The 23705-nt window shown below is 46.7% G+C and overlaps 1 protein-coding gene across 1 annotated transcript in view; it reads left to right on the top strand.

Moving 5' to 3' along the window:
- SHROOM3 (shroom family member 3) overlaps nucleotides 1-23705 on the top strand; it is a 159043-nt gene that overhangs the window by 36085 nt on the left and 99253 nt on the right. The window contains exon 2 of the mRNA XM_086611732.1: nucleotides 17971-18125. Coding sequence (XP_086467858.1) covers nucleotides 17971-18125 — 155 coding nt within the window. The remainder of the gene's footprint in view (nucleotides 1-17970; nucleotides 18126-23705) is intronic.

Here is a 23705-nt window from a genome sequence, read left to right as displayed (position 1 = left end):
AATGGCAGCATCTCAATATTAGCGTTCACAAAAGTCTCTGCTGGGACAGCTCTAAAGTCAGATCTGCAGCCCTAAAGTATGTGTCCCATTTCCCTGTGGTTTTGCTCTTCTCCTGCCAAGCCCTTTGAACGTGATCTGAAGTCTTGAAAACTCATCCAAGCTTTCCACATGTTCGACACGGTCTGCTTCAACACAGACTGGACAGTGCTTGTTTTTAACTGACTAGGTTAAAGACACTCTCTCTGAGGGAGAGGATATCTTCAAAAATTATCTATCTCTTCCATGAGATACCCTACCGTCAACCTAGTGGATGGGGGTCCAGGGTCACGGTACAGGCCTCGCTGCTCTCACTCTGCCAATACCTTGCTCTCTGCGTAGTGCTGGTGGAGGAACCACTGAAGGGCTGTGGTGGTGCCTGGTGTCGGGGAAGCTGGAGAAAATCTCGCCCCAAAATTTCGATCGTAATTTAGGTTTTTAACCCATAGGGTCAGGGGCACAGCTGACAGCAGCAGAGTTAGTCCTGTGAATCGCTGCTTCTTGGGTTAAACCAGGCTTGGATCAAACAGGGTTTGCTGCCTGAGGTAGCGGATCCTGGCATTCTAGAGAGAAGGCTGCAAATGTCAGGGTTCAAGGCGAGGGTTTGCTTTGGATTTGGAAGCCTTGAGGAAGGGTTGCTGCTGGCTGTCTGTAGTCATAGCAGAGTGAAATACCCATTCCAAGCCCTCTTACAGTGGGAGGACTTTTTCCCTTAAAAATACTTCTGTGTAAGCTTCATCCAAACGCTATTAAATGGAAAAGACATATACTGGTTTTAGCAATGCTTGGTCAAGTCCCCAGAAGGGTATTTAAACTAATTCCAAACAGCCCGAGCAGTGTCTGCCACAATATTTCTGCCTTGAGGTTCTGCATGTACTTCTTGTTCTTTCCTTTTAGAACTTTTATGCAATCTGAAAGTTTTCTGCAGCTTGTTTGACTCAGAGCTGTTGTTGCAAATTTGTTTGCCAGAAGGGACATTTTCATCATTCACAGGACCTATTTTTAAATCCCACAAAGATTCCTGAAGTGAGAATGATATCCCGGAGAACTGTACAGGGTGCTGCGGGTATGGCAGCTGATCTCAGGGATGCTGCGGAGCGACTTGGAGCCGAAACAATTGACGATATTCATTGAAGTGGCAGGGGGACCATAGGGAAACAGAGTGTAGTTACCTTCACCGGAATTTGGCCAGCGTCCCAGCTGCCACTAATGCCTCTGCTCTTACAGGAATGTCCTGAGATTTTCATTAGTGTATGATTCAGCTTATAAAAACATGTGCCTGCTGCCTTAACCCCTGGAGCTATGGCAATTACAGAAATGCTGTTTAGCCAATGTGTAATGACTGGCTTTAGCAGGCGCATTCCCTTCCTTTCCAGTTCTTTCTGCTCCCCATCCCTTCTTTCTCCTCCCCGTGCCCAAGATGCACGACTAAAGTTCCCAGTGCCCTGTGTAAACAGCAGTGAGCCCCCGTGCCCTGTGCAGGCAGCGTTCTGAGCGTACAGTCTTCATGCAGCTGCACGGTCACAAAAGCGTGCTCTGTAAAAGCGATGTGGCAATGGGGAACCACCTCGGAGAAGGCCTGATCCTGGCTGTCCGACTGACTGACCCTCTGCCAGGGAATGAGGGCCCAATGGATGCTCTTGACTGCTCCCATCGCCCCTGAAGCAGGAATATGATTTTCTGGTGCTTAAGTCTGAAGCTAAGAAAATGGAAAAGGTTGTGCAGGATATAAAGTGCTGCCTGTAGCTGGTCCAGCTAAGCCCATATGCATCCATACATCAGCTTGTGTCTCTAATGCCAATACCTCCTGCGAGCAAGGAGAGAGGAGACCAGTAAGTCAACTGGGCCTTCTCGTGGTGCAGGAGTTAGGTCACTTTTTGTGTGCTGCCCTAGTTTAGCTATAAAACTGGAGTAAGCCTAGCAGTAGTCATGGAAAACATGCCTTTGTAATCCAATTCTTTCCTGCCATCAAGGACCTTTGGCTGTTGATGGCCAAGCAGGTCATTTCACATCGCCCTTGTTAGTGGGAATCTCGTAGTTGTTTGGCCTATCAGTTTATTTTCAGTGACGTTTTTGGAAACAGAAAAGCAGCAAAAAAATGGAGAGAACTGTGAGAAACCAGGAAATGGTACCAAGTGGAGGAGAAGGCAGGAAGAGAATGCTTGTTTTCAGTTTGTATTTGAGATGCTGCGGTGGACTTTTCCCTGGGATGCATGGCAGAATAAGAATTTGAAACCCTTACTCTACAAGGGCCTTTCCATGTCACACTGGTGGGTGTAAGCCCTGCATTTTAGATGCAGGCCAAGGTGTAAATTTAAGCTTCCACAAAGTTAGCAGCCATCTGGACTGAATATTGAGGTTTGTCTTCACACAGAAAACAGTTTCAAAAGACAAACTTAAGAGCCAGAGCTCTCTGGCATGCAGGGAAGAGGAAGGCTGGGCAATGTGCCTGATGTTTATACAGGTATGTTTACTCATCCATCTCCTCGCACCTACAGCAGCACTGGCTCTGAAAACCTGGACTTGCCTCAACCTGAGCTGCAGCTAAATTCATTTATGCGTCTACTGCAGCTAAAAATAGTTTTGCCAAAAAGCGTTTGGCTTGATAAATGAATAAGCTTGGAAACGCAGCTATAAATCCTCTTAAAAGAAGTGCTTGATAAGACAGTTCCAAGGAAGATGTGGCTACTTCAGAGGATTTAAACAAAGAGACGGATAGGTGCTGTGCACATACCTTAATGGACTTCAGTGCTCCTAGTACAGCTGGGACAGGACAAAATAGACCAGAGTCTTGCTGCCTGAGCTGTTAACTTGATTTTCTGGGGCATGTTGTGGAATCTGAGCTGCACGCTCAGCTCTGCTGCTGGTGATCCCGAACTAGCTAGGTTCAGAGACACCCCTGCACATCCCTAGGAGCTGTAGCAGTTTGGGAAGCCTGTCTCTGCTGAGAGAACTGTTGAACTGGAGGAAAAACTGCCGCCCTCTTGGGAGGATAAAAGCTGGACCTTAGGAAAGCAGACATGGTGCTTTATAAGGACTAGGAGCTCTTCCCATGCGTCATCTGTCAGGATACCTGTGCAAGAAACCCAGAGAGCAGGCACTAGCATCTTTGCTCTTACTGTTGGGAGAGAGGCTTGAGGGAATACCTTTCCCCGTCACCCACATCTCAAGGGATTTTTTTTGAAGTAGAAGAGAACAAAAGTGCTTCCTCGCGTACCCTAGCAGTTTTTGCATCATTAGTGTCCACATCTGCAGTGTAAAATTAACAAGGAAGTCCAGGGATTGCTATGAAATGCCTTGCTAATCACTAGCTAAGCCTGCTCTTCGAATCATAGATTCACAGAATGGTTTGGGTTGGAAGGGACCTCAAAGATCATCTTGTTCCAACCCCCCTGCCATGGGCAGGGAAACCCTCCACTACACCAGGTTGCCCAAAGCCTCATCCAACCCGGCCTTGAACACTTCCAGGGATGGGGCAGCCACAGCTTCTTTGGGCAACCTGTTCCAGTGCCTCACCACCCTCTGAGTGAAAAATTTCTTCCCTATATTCAATCTAAATCTTCCCTCTTTCAGTTTAAAGCCATTGCCCCTTGTCCTATCACTACATGCCCTTGTAAAAAGTCCCTCTCCAGCTTTCCTGTAGGCCCCCTTTAGGTACTGGAAGGCTGCTATAAGATCACCTCGGAGCCTTCTCTTCTCCAGGCTGAACAGCCCCAACTCTCTCAGCCTGTCTCCATAGCAGAGGGGCTCCAGCCCTCGGATCATCTTTGTGGCCTCCTCTGGACCCGCTCCAGCAGCTCCATGTCCTTCTTGTGTTGGGGACCCCAGAGCTGAACACAGTATGCCAGGTGGGGTCTCACGAGAGCAGAGTAGAGGGGCAGAGTCACCTCCCTCGACCTGCTGGCCACGCTGCTTTTGATGCAGCCCAAGATACGGGTGGCTCTCTGGGCTGCCAGCGCACGGTGCCGGCTCATGTTGAGCTTCTCACCCACCAGCACTGCCAAGTCCTTTTCCTCAGGGCTGCTCTCAATCCATTCTCCGCCCAGCCTGTACCTCTTATCGTCTTCCTTTCAGAATTGCTCCAGTGTTTTCCCAAGCTGGCGAAAACCCGTCCCTGCGCAGGTAGATGACATTCTGGCTGACGTATGAGCAGGGGATTCAGGGGTGCATTTGGCATGTTGGGCACTAGTTAAAGAATTGAAACGGAGCAGAAACAAAATTAATTCAGTGCTTATTAACATGAATGTTATCCGACGTTTTGTAGCCTCAGGTGCTTTCAGGACAAACTGATAGGGAACATGCTCTGAACCACACGGTTAGGGGTACAATTGGCAAACATGTTAGAGAGCTGCAGAGCAAAGAGACCGCAGAGATCGTGGCTGGTGGAGTGGGAAGGATTGAAAGTATCAGCCAGACAGGCTGAAGAGGTCGGGACCCCTTTTCTCTCATTTTGTAGTTAGACAGGGGACTGCAGCATTCCCTGGTGGGTCTGACGGGGTTTTCAATATCTAAAGTAAGAAATAAGGGAAATGCCACTCTTTAACAGCTTATTCTTGCTTTTCCACATCATAAAATTTATTCATGCATCTACCTTTGAACTTTGAAGATATTCACTCTGGCTTAAGTGCTCTATTTTCACAACAACAGCAATAACTAACGACCTTTGAGATTCATTTCGCACTCGTGCATAACTCATGTTACTGAAAAGAGAACTACCAATAGGTTTGAAGGGTGAAATTCGGTCTTAGGATTTTGCTGACAGGGTTTCTTTCTTCTTATTATTAACACTACATGAGCTGCTTTTTTAGCCTGTCATTAGAACAGCATCCCTCACGGCTGAGTCCCACCAGCTACAAACGAGACAGTAGCGCAGAGAAAAGCAGTTGTCTCTTGAATTTCGAAGTGCCGGAGGGTGGCAGCAGGGGACAAGGATAGTGGCTGCAGGATGACGGATTTGAACAGACCAAAGCTGTTTATCTCCCTCGCAGAATTAATTGCTCCATCTCCCTGCCGCTCCCAGTAAGATCACAAAGCCCTGCAAGACATCCACAAGGCCTGAGTAAGAACAAGCTTTTCAGTTCCCATGCTCTTTTCCATTTGGATAGCCTGGTAGGACCCTGTTTAGGAAAATGTTTGTGCACAGCTAAGACTGAACACTTTCGCATGGGTTCCTGGTGACTTGGTTTTCAAATGCCCAGCCAGCCTGTTCTGGCACAAAGTCGTGGGATCACACGCGTGTGCAAGTAGGTGTGCACAGCAGTAGGTACGTGGACACTTTGATCTTTAAGATATTAGTTCTTCCTGGATGAAATTGAAACTGATTACTTCACTCCCTCCTATGCTTTTGATCATTTCCGAGTATTTGATTGTGATTCTTTACTATTTGGGGGTTACGGTAGTGTCACAGAAAAGGCTGCCAGGGAATTCTTTTCACAGGTCGATTTGGGGCGAGCAGACTCTCACAGATGGTGCCATGAAGTGCTCTTCGTATGGGCACCAGTCCTGCAGAAAGCCGTGCCTTTGTACCATGTGCTCCCACACCCCAGTGCACGGGGGACCAGAAGCAATACATTCCGCTGCATAAATGCCAGTTTTTTTTTAAAAATATCTGCTGCACTTGGGTCTGTGGGGCTGAGTATCTCAAGCAGCAGCACTGAGGATATCAGAGAAATAGTCTTCCTTCTGTCTCCAAGAGACTCTTCAAGAAAGCACTACAACACACTGAAGGTGCAGCAGGGAGAAGGGAGCAGGGCGGAAGGGTGACGAGCCGATCTGGACGCAAGAAAAATGCATCTCCAGGGCTGTGAGCTTGGCATCTTTCATGGGCACTAAATTCACTTGAGAAGACTTTTTAATAATTATAGAAGGCTGGGAGAATAAAGAAAGGGTTTGCCAAGTGTGATGTGATGACAATGGCTTGGACCGTAAAATTCCTCTTTTGTCCTGGCACCGTCACTCTAAGCCGCGCGCTGTTGCCATTATCTGGTCCGAGGGGAGTTCTCGCTGCGTTCTTGTGGAGTGTGTGTGACCTGGCAGCGAGTCAAATGCAGCGAGCCGCCGTGCTGCGGTGAACCGGCCCAGCTACTCCTGGAGAGTCCGTTAGCATTTCCTTCTCCTTACCTAGGGATGCCAGCCGTACCCTCTTGCCCTAAAGGACACGTCTCTTGATGTTGAGCTGTGTTCTAATTGCTGTTGGCTGCTCTGAGTCTCTGTCTTCAGAGTCCCCAAAAATTGTGATGTCTGATTCTCATTAAAATGAGCGAGAAGTGAATACCTAAATCCCTTAGGCAGCTTTAGAATGCCAGGCAGGAGCTCCAGTGGGTTCATCAAGCTGCATCATCTGGTTCTTTTCCTCTCAGATGTAGACCATTTAGTGGTTATTATTTTGTATTAGTAGGCTCAGGGAGGAAGGAGGAGCATGATGAAGGAGGGAATACAGGGCAAAAGAAAGGAAGGGAGATGATAGCACCGTGAGAGAGAGGACAGCCACAGCGAACAGAGCAGAATGAAAACTGTGGAGACAAGTGAGGAAGCAGAAATGTAGATGGAAGGACACTCAAGAGCAGTTTCTCTTGGTTGCAGAAAAAGGAAAATTGCTGTGAGAGAAAATGCCTCAATGGTGGGGACATGGTAGAAGTATTACAGGTGGGGGAGTCTCATTTGGCATCAGTCCAGCGTGACCTGACAGTCAGAGTAGAGAGTGCAACTCCAGCTCCAATGTGTGATTCTTTCTGGGACCCTGGAAAAGTTACATACACATAACTTCTGGTTTTATTCCTCTCTAATTTAGGAACAATACTTCCTGCTGTCTTCCCATGGTGTTGAAAGGTCAAATCAGCTAATGGAAGGAAAGTTCTTGAGGATCATTACTACTCTTGTCATTACTATTATTATTGCTATTGATAACAGGTATAATGGAAGTGTTAATGTTGGGGAAGGGGATTAAGGGAAAGAGAGGTGGCAAGCATCAGAAGCAGTGACTGACCATGCTGAGGCCAAGGATCTGTCTCCAGGAGAGATAATTACTACCTGTTCAAGTAGCCAGAAAGCCCCATAGTTTTAGGTTTACCTGATGTATGGAATTACCTGATTGCAGGGCAGATTTTCTTGACATTTTTGTTTTGAATTCATGTGAGCACTATGCCAAGGCAGGAAGTTCACTGTCTAATCACATGGTGAAAAAAAAAAACATCAAAAACTGTACTTGGAGAGCTTGCTGGTTGTCTTCTTTCTTCCCTGAACCTATCACAGGTGCGTACGTCTAAGCCGTATTTTCTTACATGGAAATATTTCGCAGTTACCCCAAAAAGACACAATCCAAAGAAAGTCTCGTGGCAGTTGGTCACCCTGTCAAGCTACAACCTCTAGGGGTTATGGCAATACAGGTCGTAACAGCAAGTATGGAAAAGGAATACAAAAGTCTGGGAAGAAAAATAAACCATCCTGTGAAAGAGGGCACAAGGCAGTGCTGTGTAAGAAGGATTGAAAGGCAAGTTCCAAATGTTGTCATGTGCTCCGCGTTTTTAGAACACGCAGGAGGGAGATGAAAGAAACGACTAGGGTTCCTACTATGGCAGTGCCTGTGATGCCAGATTTGGCTTTCCCCGGGCTTGGAAGAGTTTCCTTGGAGTAGGTAACAAATATAATTTTGCAGACACGTCTCTGATGGGTTTCTTTTCCTAGATGGCAGGGACACCCTCCACTACACCAGGTCGCTCAAAGCCTCATCCAGCCTGGCCTGGAACACTTAGATAGCCCCTTGCCTGGACTCTAACGGGCTCACTGTCTAAATGTCCTAGAAACCGGGTTTTTAATTATTGACACCTTGTGAGAAATGTGAGAAAGGGCTGTGAAGCTGGGAGCAGGACGGCAAAGCAGAGTTTAAAAAGGAGTCTGGAGTGCGGAAACCTTGGGTGTGTTTGGGGCAGAGCAGAAGACCTTTCCAGCAGACTCTTTGACAAACAGCTATTTTTAACTCCCGCATTGCACAGCAAATATTAACTCTCAGGCACACGCAGTCACTGGCTTTGTGTGCTCTGAAGAGGGGCAATCTGTATGAGATACAACAGGGTAACAGGGAACGAGTTCCTGTAGCCCCTTGAGCTGATACCACCCTGATAATTGCTGCAGACCAAACAGGATGAAGTTAACGTGCTCTAAGCCCCAGTATTTGTGTCACCTTGTAATATACCCTCTGTGGCATGCATGGAATGGGCTGTTTGCAAAAACCACACGGCGAACAAAGAAGTAAGGCTCTCTGCTTCCCCCGTGCACTGGTGGGGTGTGTTCTGCTGGCAAGACTCTTGGGGCTGTTCAGCCTGGAGAAGAGGAGGCTCCGGGGTGACCTTATAGCGGTCTTCCAGTACCTCAAGGGGGCCTACAAGAAAGATGGGGAGAGGCTGTTCAGGAGGGCCTGTTGTGATAGGACAAGGGGTAATGGTTTTAAAATAGAGGGAGGTAGATTCAGGTTGGATATTAGGAAAAAATTTTTTACCATGAGAGTTGTAGAACACTGGAACAGGTTGCCCAGAGAGGTGGTGGCTGCTCCATCCCTGGAGACGTTCAAGGCCAGGTTGGACGAGGCCCTGAGCAACCTGATCTAGTTGGAGATATCCCTGTTCCTTGCAGGGAGGTTGGACTAGATGACCTTTGAAGGTCCCTTCCAGCCCTAACCGTTCTATGATTCTGTGAAGGCTGGCCTCATGCAGGAGATGGAGAGAGAGCAGGAGAAAGCGATCCCTCGAGTTTTAACACCGCAGAAGGGCGAGTGTTGCTCTGTACCTGCACAGGGGTCACTTTTTCGGAGTCACTCTGTCTGTGACTCAGGTGCACATCCGTGCTGCTTTTCCTCGCCTTGCCCGGTTGCTGTGTGCCGTGAGCAACAGGAGGGGAAGGTGGGAAGAAGCGTTAATGACATGTGAGATATGGGCTCCCTGGACACCCTCACACAGCGCAGCAGGCAGCCGAGTGCTGGGAGAGCCAGGAAGGAAGCCATCTCCCGTCCTCTAGCCACCTTTCTCCTGTCTCTCGGGGCTAGCAGGAGAAGGACTGTTTGCTGCCACCACAAATCGTATCAGAACATGGTTTTGCAGCAGTGCCTGGGCACGTCGCAGCTGGCTTTGTGCTGGCTGAGAACAAGCTGATTTTTCCCATCCTGCAGGTGCTCTCGCTTCTCCTCGCCTCTGGGTTCAGTCCATACGTTGCCAATGGCACCGTGCAGCTGAGAGCGGGCTTTGCTGCTGTCCTTCTGCTTGCTGTTGTCACAGCTTCTCCACATCTCTGCTTTCTGTCCTTCTGTTTGTCTAACTCCTTCTGTTTGTCTAACCTGTCCGTTTATACTGTAAGGCCTGGGCAGGAGCTGTCTGTGATCATGTGTTTGTGCCGTGCCTCCAAAAGAGGGACCTGATAAGGCTCTAGGTGTTACCGTAGAGCAAACACAGATTAGTCCCTTGTCTTGTCTGTACGGAGAGGGGTGGAGAAAATGTATTGTTAGTTTTTCCTCTTGTTGCAGAAAAAATCCTGGAGTCTTCTTGAAGGCCTGAATCAAAGCTGTAGCGTAGGTCCGTCTTTCATTGTGCACTATTTGAAAGAAGAACTTGGTTTTCCCTGCCCTTTCCACTTTTAAATGTAAAAATCTCTGTGAGACCCTAACAGTTCTGCGCCTAAGAAGGTGGAAAATTATCTTAAGAGCTAAGCCTCCTTTCCTCTGCTGGCTTAGGAATTTCGAGTCACCAAGAGGAGTCAGACGCAAACTCATCCAAGCATGTCTTCTTATCTCCTGTAGCTGAAACCAGCAATCTGTTTTCCATTCACTTCTTGCCACTTTTTGCCGAGGAGCTGACTGCTGAGATTAACCTTGCTCCCAGGACAGGAAACAATCACGCAGGAAATGGAAAGGTGTGGAAGTGTTGGAGCCTGCAGCACAGTGCTAGGAATGACCTTGAATCCTCACCACTTGTCAGTAACTTGCATCCACCCTGCGTGGATCACAGTGGCATTTCTGCAGCTGGATTGCTGCTTTGGTGACTGCCCTCGGTCAATGATACTGGAAAAGATCTTGGTCATTCCGGGAGCCTCTGTCTGCACTGGCACAGGGGCGCTCCAGTATATTGCCTGCACTGCTGGTTTCCAGATTATCCAGGTTTATATGGGAAAGTCGTCTGGTTACTGCTTTGCTCCTGGGCTGGGGACATCCGGTGTGCAGCCAGGCGCCATGAACAGCACAGGGTCAGTGATGCTCCGTGCTGTCCTGGGGTGGGGAGAGAAGAGGCTGTAGAGAAGGGGTGGTGCTCAGTCATCAAGGGGTAGCAGGTTTCCATCTGAATCTGTAGCATTTGGTGGAGAGCGGGCAACACTTTGCTGCCGCTGCATGTGCTTCATTTTGGCTTTGGGGAATACCTGTGAAAGGTGAGGTCCTTGCGTGTATCAGACGCTCTGTACCATTTTCACTCATCATCCTGGACAGGTTCCAGTTTGGGCAAATACAACTCACTTGCCTGAAATCCCTTCTCTGAAAAAACACAAGCAGTTCCTGCTCATTTCAGCGTTCGTCAGGTCCAGCCTTAGGCACTGACAAAATAAGGATTGTCTCAGGCAGCAGAGCAGGGGAACAGGGGAGGAGTAAAGCCAGAGGAACTAGGAGTGATTTCTCCAGATAGGTCTTGAAGGAGGCTCCTCTGCCCCAGTGAGGGATGGACGGCCGTTCTCTCTGAGCAGTGCCTACCTTTGGCCACCTGGAAGTGGGAAAGCAGCTTTGACAGCAGAAGTGCACCACAGCAGTGGAGGGGGGAGAGGAAGGAGGCTGGGTGCTGGCTGTGCTCCTTGGTAGCCCACTTTCCTCAGGGCTGGCTGCACCACTTTAGCTGAAGCCCAGTGCGTCTGGTGCTGGCCAAAGCAGAGAGAGGATGCCGAGCTCTTGCTGTCTTGGTCTCCTCAACTACCTGGAGAGGGCACAGCACTGCAGGAAGCACTCTGCCACGGCCTTGACATTGACTTTGGCCACTTCTGAGAATCGAGGCAGCGTATTATGCACATCCTTAGAGCATGAGCTGATGAATTCAGTGGAGAGGCAGGTGAGCTGATTTTGTCCTGACAGGTAGGAAATAAATGAATCTGTGTTCCCAGAGACACATACACACACACACGCTGCTGAGTTTCTCTGTTATCGGCCACAATGCTAAAATCAGAGCTGGGGACTGTCACTGCCAGCATGGTGAGTAGATGTCCCTCTAGATTTACCGTGATGCCTCTCTGGAAAATAAGCCTGGGGATGCCAGGAGTGTTAGAGCTGTGAATGGTAGGGGCTGGAGTTCTTCTTGCTAGATATCTTGCTCCAAGCCAAGGAAGTATATTCATTAACATGTTTCAGGCTGAGGATGGAAGAAAATAGGTTGTTTTGCCTGTGTTGAATAACAGATTGATTTTTTTTAAGTTTCAGAAAGATTTCATAGCACTGCTAACCGTTCAAAAACATGTAGTTTAACTTCTTCTACTGAATAAAGTTCCACCTTTCAAGGTGAATTCATTCTATGCGAACCTTGTGTGACTACCTGAAATAACTTAGTCTCTCCACTACTATGCTTTGGACTCGGGAGCAGAAATGTTACTGTGGAACAATCCAGAGCACTATGAGAAAAAATCCCTTCCTTGCTTCCCTGTAGAATAAAACAATAACTAATTTGGGAACACTTTCTTTGGCATGGAATACATATCAATAGCTAAATTCTCTCGAGATGCATGTCTGCATCAAGGATGGGGAAATCCAGCAGAGACACGGCTCCAGGGAGAGACCTTTGACTTAACTATTTATTGATTGAATTGTCTCAACTGCTCCGTCACGCTGACACAGAGGTTGGGGACAATGAGGAAGAATTTCTGTCTGCTGCATGGGAAACACTGGCTGCCCCCAAGTCGTGACATGGCGTTAAGTCTGAACGAGGGGAGCAGCGTTTTCTCTAGAGTCATTCAGCAGCTCTGCAACTTTGTTTTTAGGTTTGAGAACCATCTCTGAACTCCACAGGCGCTTAAAAATCTCTGTCTCCAACACGAAGCCTCCATCAATCAGCTGCTCCATGAGCAGCCAAATTTGGGTGCAACTGGTCTGATGTGGCTGTATTACGCCTCAGAGTGGGCAGGTAAACAAAAGACCCCCTTCTTACCTGGTTGGTGTTCCAGTCTGGGCACTGAGAAGTGAGTAAAACCTGGGCTGTTGAATTTGGAAATGGATGCAGTCAGTTTTCCTGTGCTTTCTCTCAAACGCACAGCTAGTTTAACCCTTTCCCCCAAGTTGCACCAGTGCTAATGACCTCGTAAGGGACAAGGAATAGGCAAACCCCAGTTTCGCTGGAAATGCGTCGTTCCACTGGAAAGAATGAAAATGTTTCCAGTAGAATATTTGAAAACAAGAGGTCTAAAGCAGAGAACATTTTTCTGTAATGTTCCTCCTAGGCGAGTCACGGACTCCTTGCAGCAGAGGAAGCCGCCTCTCTCGATTCTTTCGTGCAGCAAAATTTCTTCCTCTCTCACCCTGTCGGTTCCTATAAAATCTTTTTCAGCAGGTCAGGAATTCTGGACAGCCATCTCCAGCAGTTCATTTGTGATGCTTCCCTTCCCACCATTATAATATCTGACATGAAAGGGGCAGTAGTTTGTCATTCCAATTGCTGTTGTTTCTGTCAACACCCAGTTAATGCTGGCTTGCTGTTTTTTCCAGGGCATCTCCTGGTGTCACTCAGCAGTTGTACTAACCTTCTTCATACAGTGTGCATACATTTTTGCTTGCTTTTTTTTTTTTTTTTTTTATTGAGAAACTTCAGCAAGTAAGTTTACAGTTTAGGAATCCCATGCACTATTCATAATATAAAGGACACAAAGATGGAATAATCCATCTTAAAAGCTACAGAGAATTTGTTGTTACAAAAGCTCCTTAAAGAAAGGGAAGAGAAAAGAGGAATAAATAAAGAAAACTTCTTTAAAATAATCAAGAAAGGATCTCAGTTAGACAGCATTCTCTGAACCTACAGTAACCATAGCGAAGCAAACAAAAGACAGTAGTAATAAGTCTTAAGTATCCTTGGTGATCTGCTTAAGCAACTTCTTGCTTTTACAGTAAGCCAAAAAGGGGAGAACAGACGGGTTCAAAGTCTGCTGCAGGATCTATTGAATGACAAGAAGCCTCCTCTAATGCAAGAAAATGGACTGGAGTGTTAATGCAAAGCAGGACCAGGGGTGGCCTTTGGGACATGGAAGGTTTTACTGCAGTAAAGACAACTGAAGGGACTTGTTTCCATCAGCCTGAGGAGACCATTGAGGCATTTCGGAGTGGGTGTATTTCAGGAGAGGCCAGCTTGGCAGGGAAGATCTCGTTCTCTCCTCTGAAAGAATTGGCTAGATATGTTTGTGGAAAATGGAAGAAAGAAAGAGGTGTGCGGGAGATGCCAAAATCGCAGAAGTTTGATGGGATTTCACAGGAAGTGGGAACCATATTGCAGATGGTTGGTGGAACACCCTCTGGAAGGGGATGCTTTCCTGTTGCACGGGTCTAATAGGCATGGAGTCTCCCCAGGGTCAGGGCCTATGAGCTAGGGATTCGCAGAGACAGCGCCTGGCACGAAAGCCAAGGTTTGGATCGTCGCCACCCACTGAGAGCTCACGCGTTAGACGCACAGGCCAGACAAACGTAGTAACAATTGTGACTGTTTTACAGGTGGGAAAGTGAGGCATGGAAACCAAGAGTGTTTATGCTCTTGACGAATGTTTTGCTGTACAGATGCTCCTGATGATTTCAAGGAGAGGAGTTCTTCCCACGTGGCAGTGCCTGGGCAGCTGCCTCTACTCACAGCACCTATGAGTAGACCAGTAAGACGAGCCGTTGAATCCAGACCCTTAAGGTTTAGCCCAGCACACCAAGTTCAGAACCAGCCTGGATTTTAGGTATTCCTCCCCCTGTGCTCATCAGAGTCACCTCTCATAACTCGTCCTGGCACAGCGGTTGGCTCAACCAGCCAAAAGGAAAAAAACTTCAGTCCCTGGCCGGCTCCCACTGGCTCCTCCTGCCCCTGATGGATGAACAACAATTGAAAGCCAACCATGTCCTGGGCTGCATCCAAAGCAGTGTGGCCAGCAGGTCGAGGGAGGGGATTCTGCCCCTCTACTCTGCTCTCGTGAGACCCGACCTGGAATACTGCATTCAGCTCTGGGGTCCCCAACACAAGAAGGACATGGAGCTGCTGGAGCAAGTCCAGAGGAGGCCACGAAGATGATCCGAGGGCTGGAGCACCTCTGCTATGGAGACAGGCTGAGAGAGTTGGGGCTGTTCAGCCTGGAGAAGAGAAGGCTCCGAGGTGATCTTATTGCAGCCTTCCAGTACTTAAAGGGGGCCTACAGGAAAGCTGGAGAGGGACTTTTTACAAGGGCATGTAGTGATAGGACAAGGGGCAATGGCTTTAAACTGAAAGAGGGGAGATTTAGATTGGATGTAAGAAAAAAAAATTTTACTCAGAGGGTGGTGAGGCACTGGAACAGGTTGCCCAAAGAAGCTGAGGCTGCCCCATCCCTGGAAGTGTTCAAGGCCAGGCTGGATGAGGCTTTGGGCGACCTGGTGTAGTGGAGGGTGTCCCTGCCCATGGCAGGGGAGTTGGAACTGGATGATCTTTGAGGTCCCTTCCAACCCAAACCATTCCATGATTCTATGATAACTTGCATGCTTGAACCAACAGACTCTATTGCTGGCTCTGCCCTTGCTGACTGACAGCACTTAGAACCACTTGGGATTTAGGGAACAGTTGAAGACTTGCCTTCTCATTTCCTCTCACTTGGGACCTGGTCCTCAGGGTGAGACAGGATGTTCAGAGAAGGTAACCACATGCAGAAGTGGCCTCGCCTGTGTATTATTTGTCTGCTGTGGCACACACATCTCTGCCACACACATCTCCCATCCTTAACTGCTCAGTGCATCAGAGACCCAGCAGTCCCATCCTTGACTTTGCTCAGCCCTGTCCAGTGGAGCAGGTGTTACATGTACACTGAGGTTTGTTTGCTTTGTTGATAATTGTACACTGGGTAGAGATAGAGCTTTGTGTTTGTAGAGCAGCTTGTTCTGTTTGAATCATTCAGTCCTTTCCTTGAAATATCACCACTCCTTAAACACAAATATTTCCAGAGGCGTTCAGAGAGAAGAAATGAATGTGGAGCATCTGAGCCTTGCTTTGGGAGACAGTGCTTTGCCTCTGGACTTTTGCTGGAAACTTCAGAGTCTTTTCGCCTCTTTTGACTCTCTGAGCGTAGTGCCAGGTCACAGGCCTGTCGTAAATGTTTTCCTCCAGGAACTCTGAGGAATTGGCATCCAGGGAATTCCAGCCGAACAGATGGCACAACTGTACCTAAGCAATAGACAGATTAGAAGGCTAACGGATTATTAATAGATAACTATGGAAACAACACAAGATCAATCCATATCTCCGTTTATATCCTCTCTAGGTACATAAGTAATATGGTTTCAATGCTGCCATCAAAAGCGGCCAATCACAAAAAATGGGTCTTGTTATAGGTTTTGCTCGTGGATAGTTTAAGTACACAGGAGCAATGCAGATCATTCTCAGCCTCTGGAATTACTTGCAGATGACTCTATACTCGTGCTAGCAAATTTTCCTTAAAGGCATTATTTACTACGGTACTGTGGCTGGCTACGTGGTCTTGGAAGCTGCTGTCTAGGAGCCCTTGGCATAGGCATAAGCTGGAATGCATCAGGGTTTGAAGAGAGGTTTGTTTCAGAGCTGTTTGTAATGTTAGCAATCTTCTCGGAAGTATTGTGGGGTTTAGTCTTTCCTTAAAGTCTTTGATTTCACATTATTGATAAAGGTGATTATGGAGGAATCCAGATTTCCATTCTCACTAAAAAAGAGGAGAAAAAGAAATGTCAAGCCCATGTGGTTGCAAAGAGAACCTTAAAAAAATGATCCTGTGGAGTGAAAAAACCTAGAATGTATCAATTCCATTTGGATTATTGGAGGATAAAGCACAGATCACAATTTTAGGGATTTTTTAAGGTCAGGGTTCACCAAGGCAGAAGTTAAATGCTTCTGATGAGGATCTCAGCCTTTGAAGTGTTTGTTACAGGAGACATTTTTCCAAGAATGCTTTTTCTCCATTATATGAGATCTAACAAAACCAACCCAACCCAATCCCTTCTGTTGACTAGATCACGAGTTAATCTAACCTGCAGTATCGCACTCTGTTGTGTTTCATTGGAACGATACCCACCTGTTTGCCTTTACAGCAGCAACAAACTGGAGCAATACTGCTTTTTCAGTTTGTTATTTATTTATGCTGGCAGCAAGGTCTGATGTTTCATCGCTCACCCTTCCTGGTAATTGTGATACAAGGCTCTTTATATGAAAGTCTCATTCCTGTGGTTTTATCCATTCGTAAGAAGAAAAGAAAAAACTCATTCATCAGTGGAATTTCTTCCTGGTAGGATGAATGACAATGATTTTTACCTACCTTTGTAGGGGGTTCAGCGATTTTGTTAGCTAATGTTTGTGGAAGTCAGATTTTAAGTGGTAGAAGACACATGAGCTGGAATCCTATTGTTCAGAAGAGCAGACCGGCTTCCCTCGTGAGAAATCACCATTCAACAATGAAACTAATGTTCTGGTAAAAATCTAGGTAGTATGTCTACACGTGCTGAGTTACATGTCTGGGTTATGGTTCAATTACACTTTGCCTGGCATGACTTGAAATAAAAGTAACTTCCAGAAGTATGCGTGCAATTTTGCTGCTCAGAAAATGGTACCCCTGGAAATAGCAGCCCTTCCGCTGCCTGGATCAGAGTTGAATCCAGTTCAGACACATCTCTTTGTCTCAACAAGACGTCTGGGAAGGTGAAGGCCTGAAGGAAGAGATTATGCTTCTAATGTGCCATGAGATGTTCTACTTGAGTGTGCGTTGCTAACGCAGGTCACAGCTTCTGTGGAACAGGGACTGCCAGGTGCTTTGAAGATCAGATTTTGTGGTGGCAAGTTTTGTAACAAAAGCTATTTCAGTTGCACTCCTGAGTCTCCAGAAACTCACGCTTGGCAGTCCATTAACCCCTGTACCACCCTGCCCTCTGCAACGCCGGCGTGCCTTTGCAGAGAGGTAGTGCCTTCGTGCACGAGACTGAGGTTCAGAGATTCGGGGCCAAATTTTCCTGTCCTCTGCCTTGTCGCTTACTTCTTTGCAGATTTGGTGTATTTCTGCTGGCACACCAGTGGAGAATCGGTGTGCATGAAGGACTACACAATGTACGTGATGGACCATACAAACCAGAGCAAGGTGCCCTAGGATTCTCCTTCTAGCTTTGCCACTACACAGCCTTGAGCAGGCTGCTTGCTTTCTCATAAAATGAAGATAATTGACTGGTGTCTTTAAATCCTGAGCTGAAAAACCCTACGGCGGTGCTGCGTGTCACTAACTACCTAGACCTGTGTGCATCTGCATTGTCGCTGGCCAGTAAGCAAGAAGCTGTTGTTAATCAGCCAGCAAGATCATGAAGAGGAGCTTGAACAAAAAAAAAATCACATGCAAACTCCTCTAATCCCGGCTTTACCCTTGGGCTTGTACCTGGTTGCTCTTACCAGGAGGCGTTCCATGGCCGTTGCTGGCGTTTACTGCTTCCAAATACCAAAGACTTTTCAGGCTTATTCAATAAAATGCTTCTTGGCAGAATTAATTTGGCTGCTGATCCCCATCTATATGAAATTATCTAGGTCTGGCAAGCACAGACCTTTGAGGAAGCTGGCTGGCAAAGGGAGACAACGTTTCTTAGCCAGAGAGCTGCGTTCGGGGCTGGTAGACATAATTCCTTGACCAGAAACGCATGCTCAGCTCTGCGTGTGATAACCAAACTGTTGCAGGTGTGTCTCACCGTTTCTTTCTCCTCTCTTTGCTTTGCAGATCGAGGAGGGAGGTAAAGCGGACTCCCTGCCCTCCAAGCTGCAGGCTGGTGACGAAGTGGTGAACATCAACGAGGTGGAACTGAGCAGCTCCAGGAGAGAGGCCATCTCCCTGGTGAAAGGGTCCTACAAGAAACTGAAGCTAGTTGTCCGCAGGTAGGCGATATTCCATACTTCTTCCCTCCCTCCCTTCTGCCCTGCAGGGTGTCACAGCCATTCCCCTCACATCTCCAGCTGAGAGCCCATGACTTGGCCTGATCTTGGCAAAAGCCTTATTTTAAGCACACAGGCAAGAGCCCAAGGGCAAGTGTTTGTTCTTTGCAGCCCACTTTTCTACCACTCCTTTGTCACTCCTACCTCCAAGCATGTGAAATACTTATCCCTATCTCTTCCACTGCTCCCCTGCCACACGACAATCCAGGATTCCTGTTCAGTGGTCTACAAGCAGTCCCATCTTCCTTCAAAGTGCTTGGGGCTCCCTGTGAAAGGGTGACAGTTCTGTACATAGCTCTTGCCTCACCTGCTGCGTGTTATCACTGTTGCTGTGACAGCAGAAAGATTTCCACTGGCCTCAGCAAGATTTGGGGCTGTTGCATGTTCTGCAGGTGAGTGATAGAGTTGCTGTGCTGACCAAGAGCAGTCTGACCTCTGTTGTGCTCAGGATGTGATCTAGGGGCAAGAGCAGCCACTTCACCTGCATCTTGGGAGCAACTGTGAACAGTTGTGAACATCAATGAGGTGGTACTGAGTGATCTCTCACATGTTCTATGTCGATGTTTCCCTACCTGTCAAAGGCCTTGGAAGTGGTAATAAGGAGCGATGCCAGCGTGCCGGGTTTGACGTGGTGTGCCGAGTGTAACTCAGCTAAGCAAATTGTGCTGATGCTCTTTGGTGACATGAATAATAAATATGTTTGTCTTAGGGTCAGGACACAGGGCTTGAATCTTGATGCGCATCTTGGCCTGGAATTTGTTTGGTTTTTTTTTTTAAGACCTTAACAGAAATGTTTCCCATATGTTTTTTACTGTGGGCATGTCCGAACAATTTTTTCTGTGCCAGTTAGGTGATAGCTGGTATCACTTTATGAGGTGCTCTGTCCTGAATTTCCACACTTGGCCAGAAGGGAATCTGCGTCAAGATCAGCATAGCTGAGGAGCTGTCATTAGCCAAACAAAAAGTGTCAATTTGGGTGGCTAAGTTGAAACAATTGACTAAAATCATTAGTCAAAGCACCTTTAGGTACTGAGAATGACCTTATGACAAATCCTGGATATTCATATACAGAACTGTTAGATGGTTCGTGTAGCCATCAGGAGGATATTTGCAAAAGTAGCTCATTGCAATTTGAGCATTTTCCAAAAATGGATGGCTTTTATTTAAGGCCCATGTAGATTGTAGGCCAACTGTACTGGCTGAAAAAAATGTTTAATTCAAGCTAATTTAGCAAAATTGTGAAAATAGAACCCTTTTGTCACATTTTAATTTCGTTTTGCTGAGTTGAACTAGTAAAAGAACTGGTTCTGCTTGCTGTAAAGTGGGAATTGTTTCTGGCGTTTGACCTGTCCACCTAAGAGGTAAAAAGAAAAGGAACAAGAAAAGGATAGACAAGCAAAGCCTGGAGTCCCATCGCAGTTGTTTCATCCCAGACTTCTTCCTCTCCATTTCACTCAGGTATCTTCATTAGCAGCATTTCTCAGGTGGAGACTAAAACCTACCTGTGTTGTGAAAAGCCCTTTTGCAACCTACAAACTGGAAAAAGTACACTGGGAAGATCAGATCCTGTATGTCTCAAGCTGGACCCCAGGAGTGAATAAGCACTCTCTCTCTGCCTGGATACGTATGCACACACACATATAAGGGCACACATGCACATATATGTATGTATGTATGCATGTATGTCTTTATGTGCAGAGAAGTGATATATTCAAGGTCAGCAGCGTCATAGCCAGGCCAAAATTCAGCAGTTCCTAATATTTCCTTGGGAAATCATGGAACCACCTCTCTTAGAAAGCTTTGAGGCCTCTTTCTTCAAGCTAAAAGAGAAAACGAACAACTTTTTACTTTCCTTGACTAGTTTTTCACATGCAGCAGGAATTGTGAGGGGCAGAGCAGTTCCAGTGGGCATTGATCACATGGTTCTCATTAAGCTTGATGAGTTATTGGAAGGGGAGGTGATCCACCTCTGAAAAAATTAACGTTTAGACAGCAGTGTTTTATGTTCCAAAATCACACTTCACAGTGTAACGTAATAGTTTCTCTCTCCATTAGTTTTAAGTTCCCAAGAGGGAAAGAGGATCTTGGAGGAGAATGGTGAGAAGGAGGAAAGGAGCAAGAGGAAAGTGAGTTTCTAAAGAAATCTAAAAGATTAAAGAAAATCTTCCAGCAATATCAAATGAGGCAAGATGAAAAAGGAACAAAACTAAGGAAAGCAGCTCAGTACAGAACCTGAGCCACATGGAGCCTTCATCTCAGATAGGGGGATGCTGCTGGGCAAGTAGCTTATCTGCGTGGTGAACTGGGGGCAAACAGGTTTGCAAGCCAGACCAGAGGTGCAGCTACAGCACCGAGAATGTGCAGGTTATCTTTTCCCCAGACATAACCAGTTTAGCCATTAAGACTGGTAAAGGAGGCACTAGTGTTATTCCCACTTGGGACTGTTTTTTGTTGCGTGGACAAAAAGATGGTGTTTTGCAGTAGTGCATCATCTGAAAAGAGATTATTTCTGAAGTGCTCGAGATGCTGATTTTTGTAAATTGACCGTAACGATTTAAGTGAAGTGGATTATGGTTGCTTGCTGCAAATACCAGCAGTCTGAAAACTCACTGACCAGTCATTTATGACTCAAATTTTTAGTCTGTGATTTCAGTATTCCTGAGGGCTCTTGCTTGGGAGTGCCACAAGTTCACACTGACATGGACTTTACCCCTTAAAAGTCATATGCAAACAATAGCAAAGTCTGCTTGGTGTGTGTGGTTTTGGCTATTTCCGAAACAGATTCAAGGTGAGCCTGTTTTTGAGGGTTTGATTGTTTGTTTTTGAAATTAAAAACTGAGGAGCTCTCTATAGCAGTGTGATGGTGACACCAGACATCGCAGTGGACAGAAAGCGCAGATTTTTTTTTTTATTTAAACGTATTGTAGTGACACCATCAAACAGAGGACCAACAGAATACATTTGACCCACTCGATACATGTGTAGCCCATGCAGCCTACTCAAATTGCTATTTATTCTTTTTTATTTTAGGACAAAGGTACATTTTTAGTACCAGTGGCAGCAGAGTGAGCCTCTAGTTGTTTTACTAACCAAAAATCGATGTTCCAACACCTCGCTAGGTCCGTAGCCAGGCTGATGCAACGATATGTTATTTCCCTTGGAATGCCACGTGCAAAGCTCAGTACTGATGCATCATTGTCAGTCTTCATCAGTCTGTTATCGATCAGTTTAATGAAGGAAGAGAGTGGGAATAGTTTCAATGAAGGGAATGTGAAGGGAAAATCAGAGAAAATTCAGTATGAGAGGAAAGACTAAAATAAATAGAGATAAGACAAATGACCTATCTCACAAGGATATTTAATATTAATACGTAAGAATGGTTAGAAATAAGTAACCAGTACCAGAGTAGTTAGTACATGAGGACCATAGTCTGCCTTTCACTCCTGTGCAAACGTCCTGCCGACATCAGGGAGGAAGTTGCAGTAGGAGAGACAAGTAAAGTTGTGAATTTGTATGCCTTCTGGTTCCGTGCTCTTGGACTTAGAGTGGGGTAGAGAGAGAGAATCAGAGAATCAGAGAATCGTGGAATGGTTTGGGTTGGAAGGGACCTCAAAGGTCATCTCGTTCCAACCCCCCTGCCATGGGCAGGGACACCTTCCACTACACCAGGTTGCCCAAAGCCTCATCCAACCTGGCCTTGAACACTTGCAGGGATGGGGCAGCCACAACTTCTCTGGCCAACCTGTGTCAGTGCCAGAATGACCAAATGAGCCCTAGTATTAAGCAAACACTGTGCCCATTCCCTAAGATTATCCTTATTTGGGAGATAACGGTTCAATGATTGTTTATGGAATCTTCTCTAGCCTCATTTTGTTTGTCTCATCCTCAGCTCAGTAGCCCTCAATGACAGTTTTCAAATGTTCAGCTTTCTCTGCTTCTTGAACAGGGCTGCTTATATCTAACTTGTTTCAAAGGCTGTTCTTAAAGCCACTTTCTTTCTTTCTGCCCATTTCTTGCTACCTCTCTGTACTTGTTTTGCCCATTCATTTCCAGCACAATAGACTCAGACATGTAGGTATTTGTTCATTCCTGTAGACCTCGGGTGTGCAGCTGGTGTGCTATGAGGAAGCTTGGTGATACTTCACACTTTGTTGTGCTGAAGCCAAAATAAGCCAGAGCAAGAGCCACTCTGCATCTCAGGGAATTGCAAAGCCTTATTGAGTGTACCTTAGGTGTACTTCCCGGTCCCTGCTAAGCTGAGTTACGATTTCCTGCCTCACATACCCTGCTGCTGGGATCTTTGGCGTGCTTGCTTCTCGCCAGGTGGATTTAGTCCTTTTTCTGCCATCTGATTCTTAAGACGTTAAGAATCACACAACAGAATTCCATGTTTTCTCCTTCCTCGCTTTTAGTAAAGGGCTTCTCAGAACACTTTCCTCTGCTGGCCCAGAAGAAAGCACCTTCATTTAATTCTGACACATTTCATACCTGAGCAATGAGGCAAAAAGCACACCGCTGCCGGAGTGCTCAGTCCTGCTAGCCAGACCAAATGGGGGCAGGTAAACAGAGTGAGTGAGGGGCACAGCCCTTAAAATCCTCACTTGGCAAAGAGACAAGATAGTGTTGCACTGCAGGAGAGAGCCAACGAGTGTCACTCCACTGGTGACAGACTGTGGGAGTGAGCCAGGAAGCCAGGTCCTCAGAAGAGGTGTCTCCACAAGTATTTCCAGTGATAGTCTTCGTTGTGTCCGTATTGCTGCTGGTGACAAACGTCTCTCACTGTGCCTAGGAGCAGAACCAGCTCCAATAAGCCTCAGGAATCCACAGGCCTATGCTGGGGAGATCTTTTTGCTGGTGGGTTGCCAAGTTGGGAACAGTAGGTGTGAATCACTATAACAAACTGGAGAGACCAGTTTGTTGCAATTTTTGTAGCGGGAGGCTTGCCTGCTGTCCTCAGCAGACTACCTTAGATAGTTTTTGATGCTCGGTTGATCTTTAACCAGCTGGAGGAGATTTGAGTGTTTGAAAGCTAAAGCTACAAGCCATGGAAATAAAGGGTTAGTTGTTTAGTTGTGAAAGATGGGTTATTTTTTCCAACTTGTTTTTTAGGTTGCTTCCTCTCCAACTTCAGTATCTAAGCGGAGTTGGGTGCAGTTAAAAAAGGACCCAGTCCTTTCAGTGGTATCAGATCGATCTAATTGTGTTGTGCATGCCTGTGTCAGCTGAAGATAAGGCTCAAAATGTGGGCATTGCCTTGTCTGCTTTGCAGCGACCGCAGTGGCCTACAGCAGTTGCCAAAAATAGACTTTTCTACAGGTCAGTAAGCAAGAATGCCTGTCAGAGCCTCACACTGTTTACACAGTTTCACATTCAACATGTTGGTAACAGCAGCAATTAGATCGCTGAGGCATGATGGCAAATGTAGCTGTTCTGCAAACCTCATGCTGGAGGCAACCACGGGCACGGGGACGGCAACTCGCAGACACCCTTTCTAACACAAACGCTGCTTGAACTGAGAAACCT

The sequence above is a fragment of the Tauraco erythrolophus genome, chromosome 5, assembly GCF_009769465.1.
Source record: "Tauraco erythrolophus isolate bTauEry1 chromosome 5, bTauEry1.pri, whole genome shotgun sequence".
In the NCBI taxonomy this organism is placed as follows: Eukaryota; Metazoa; Chordata; class Aves; order Musophagiformes; family Musophagidae; genus Tauraco; species Tauraco erythrolophus.
This window is presented reverse-complemented; position numbering and strand designations above follow the sequence as displayed.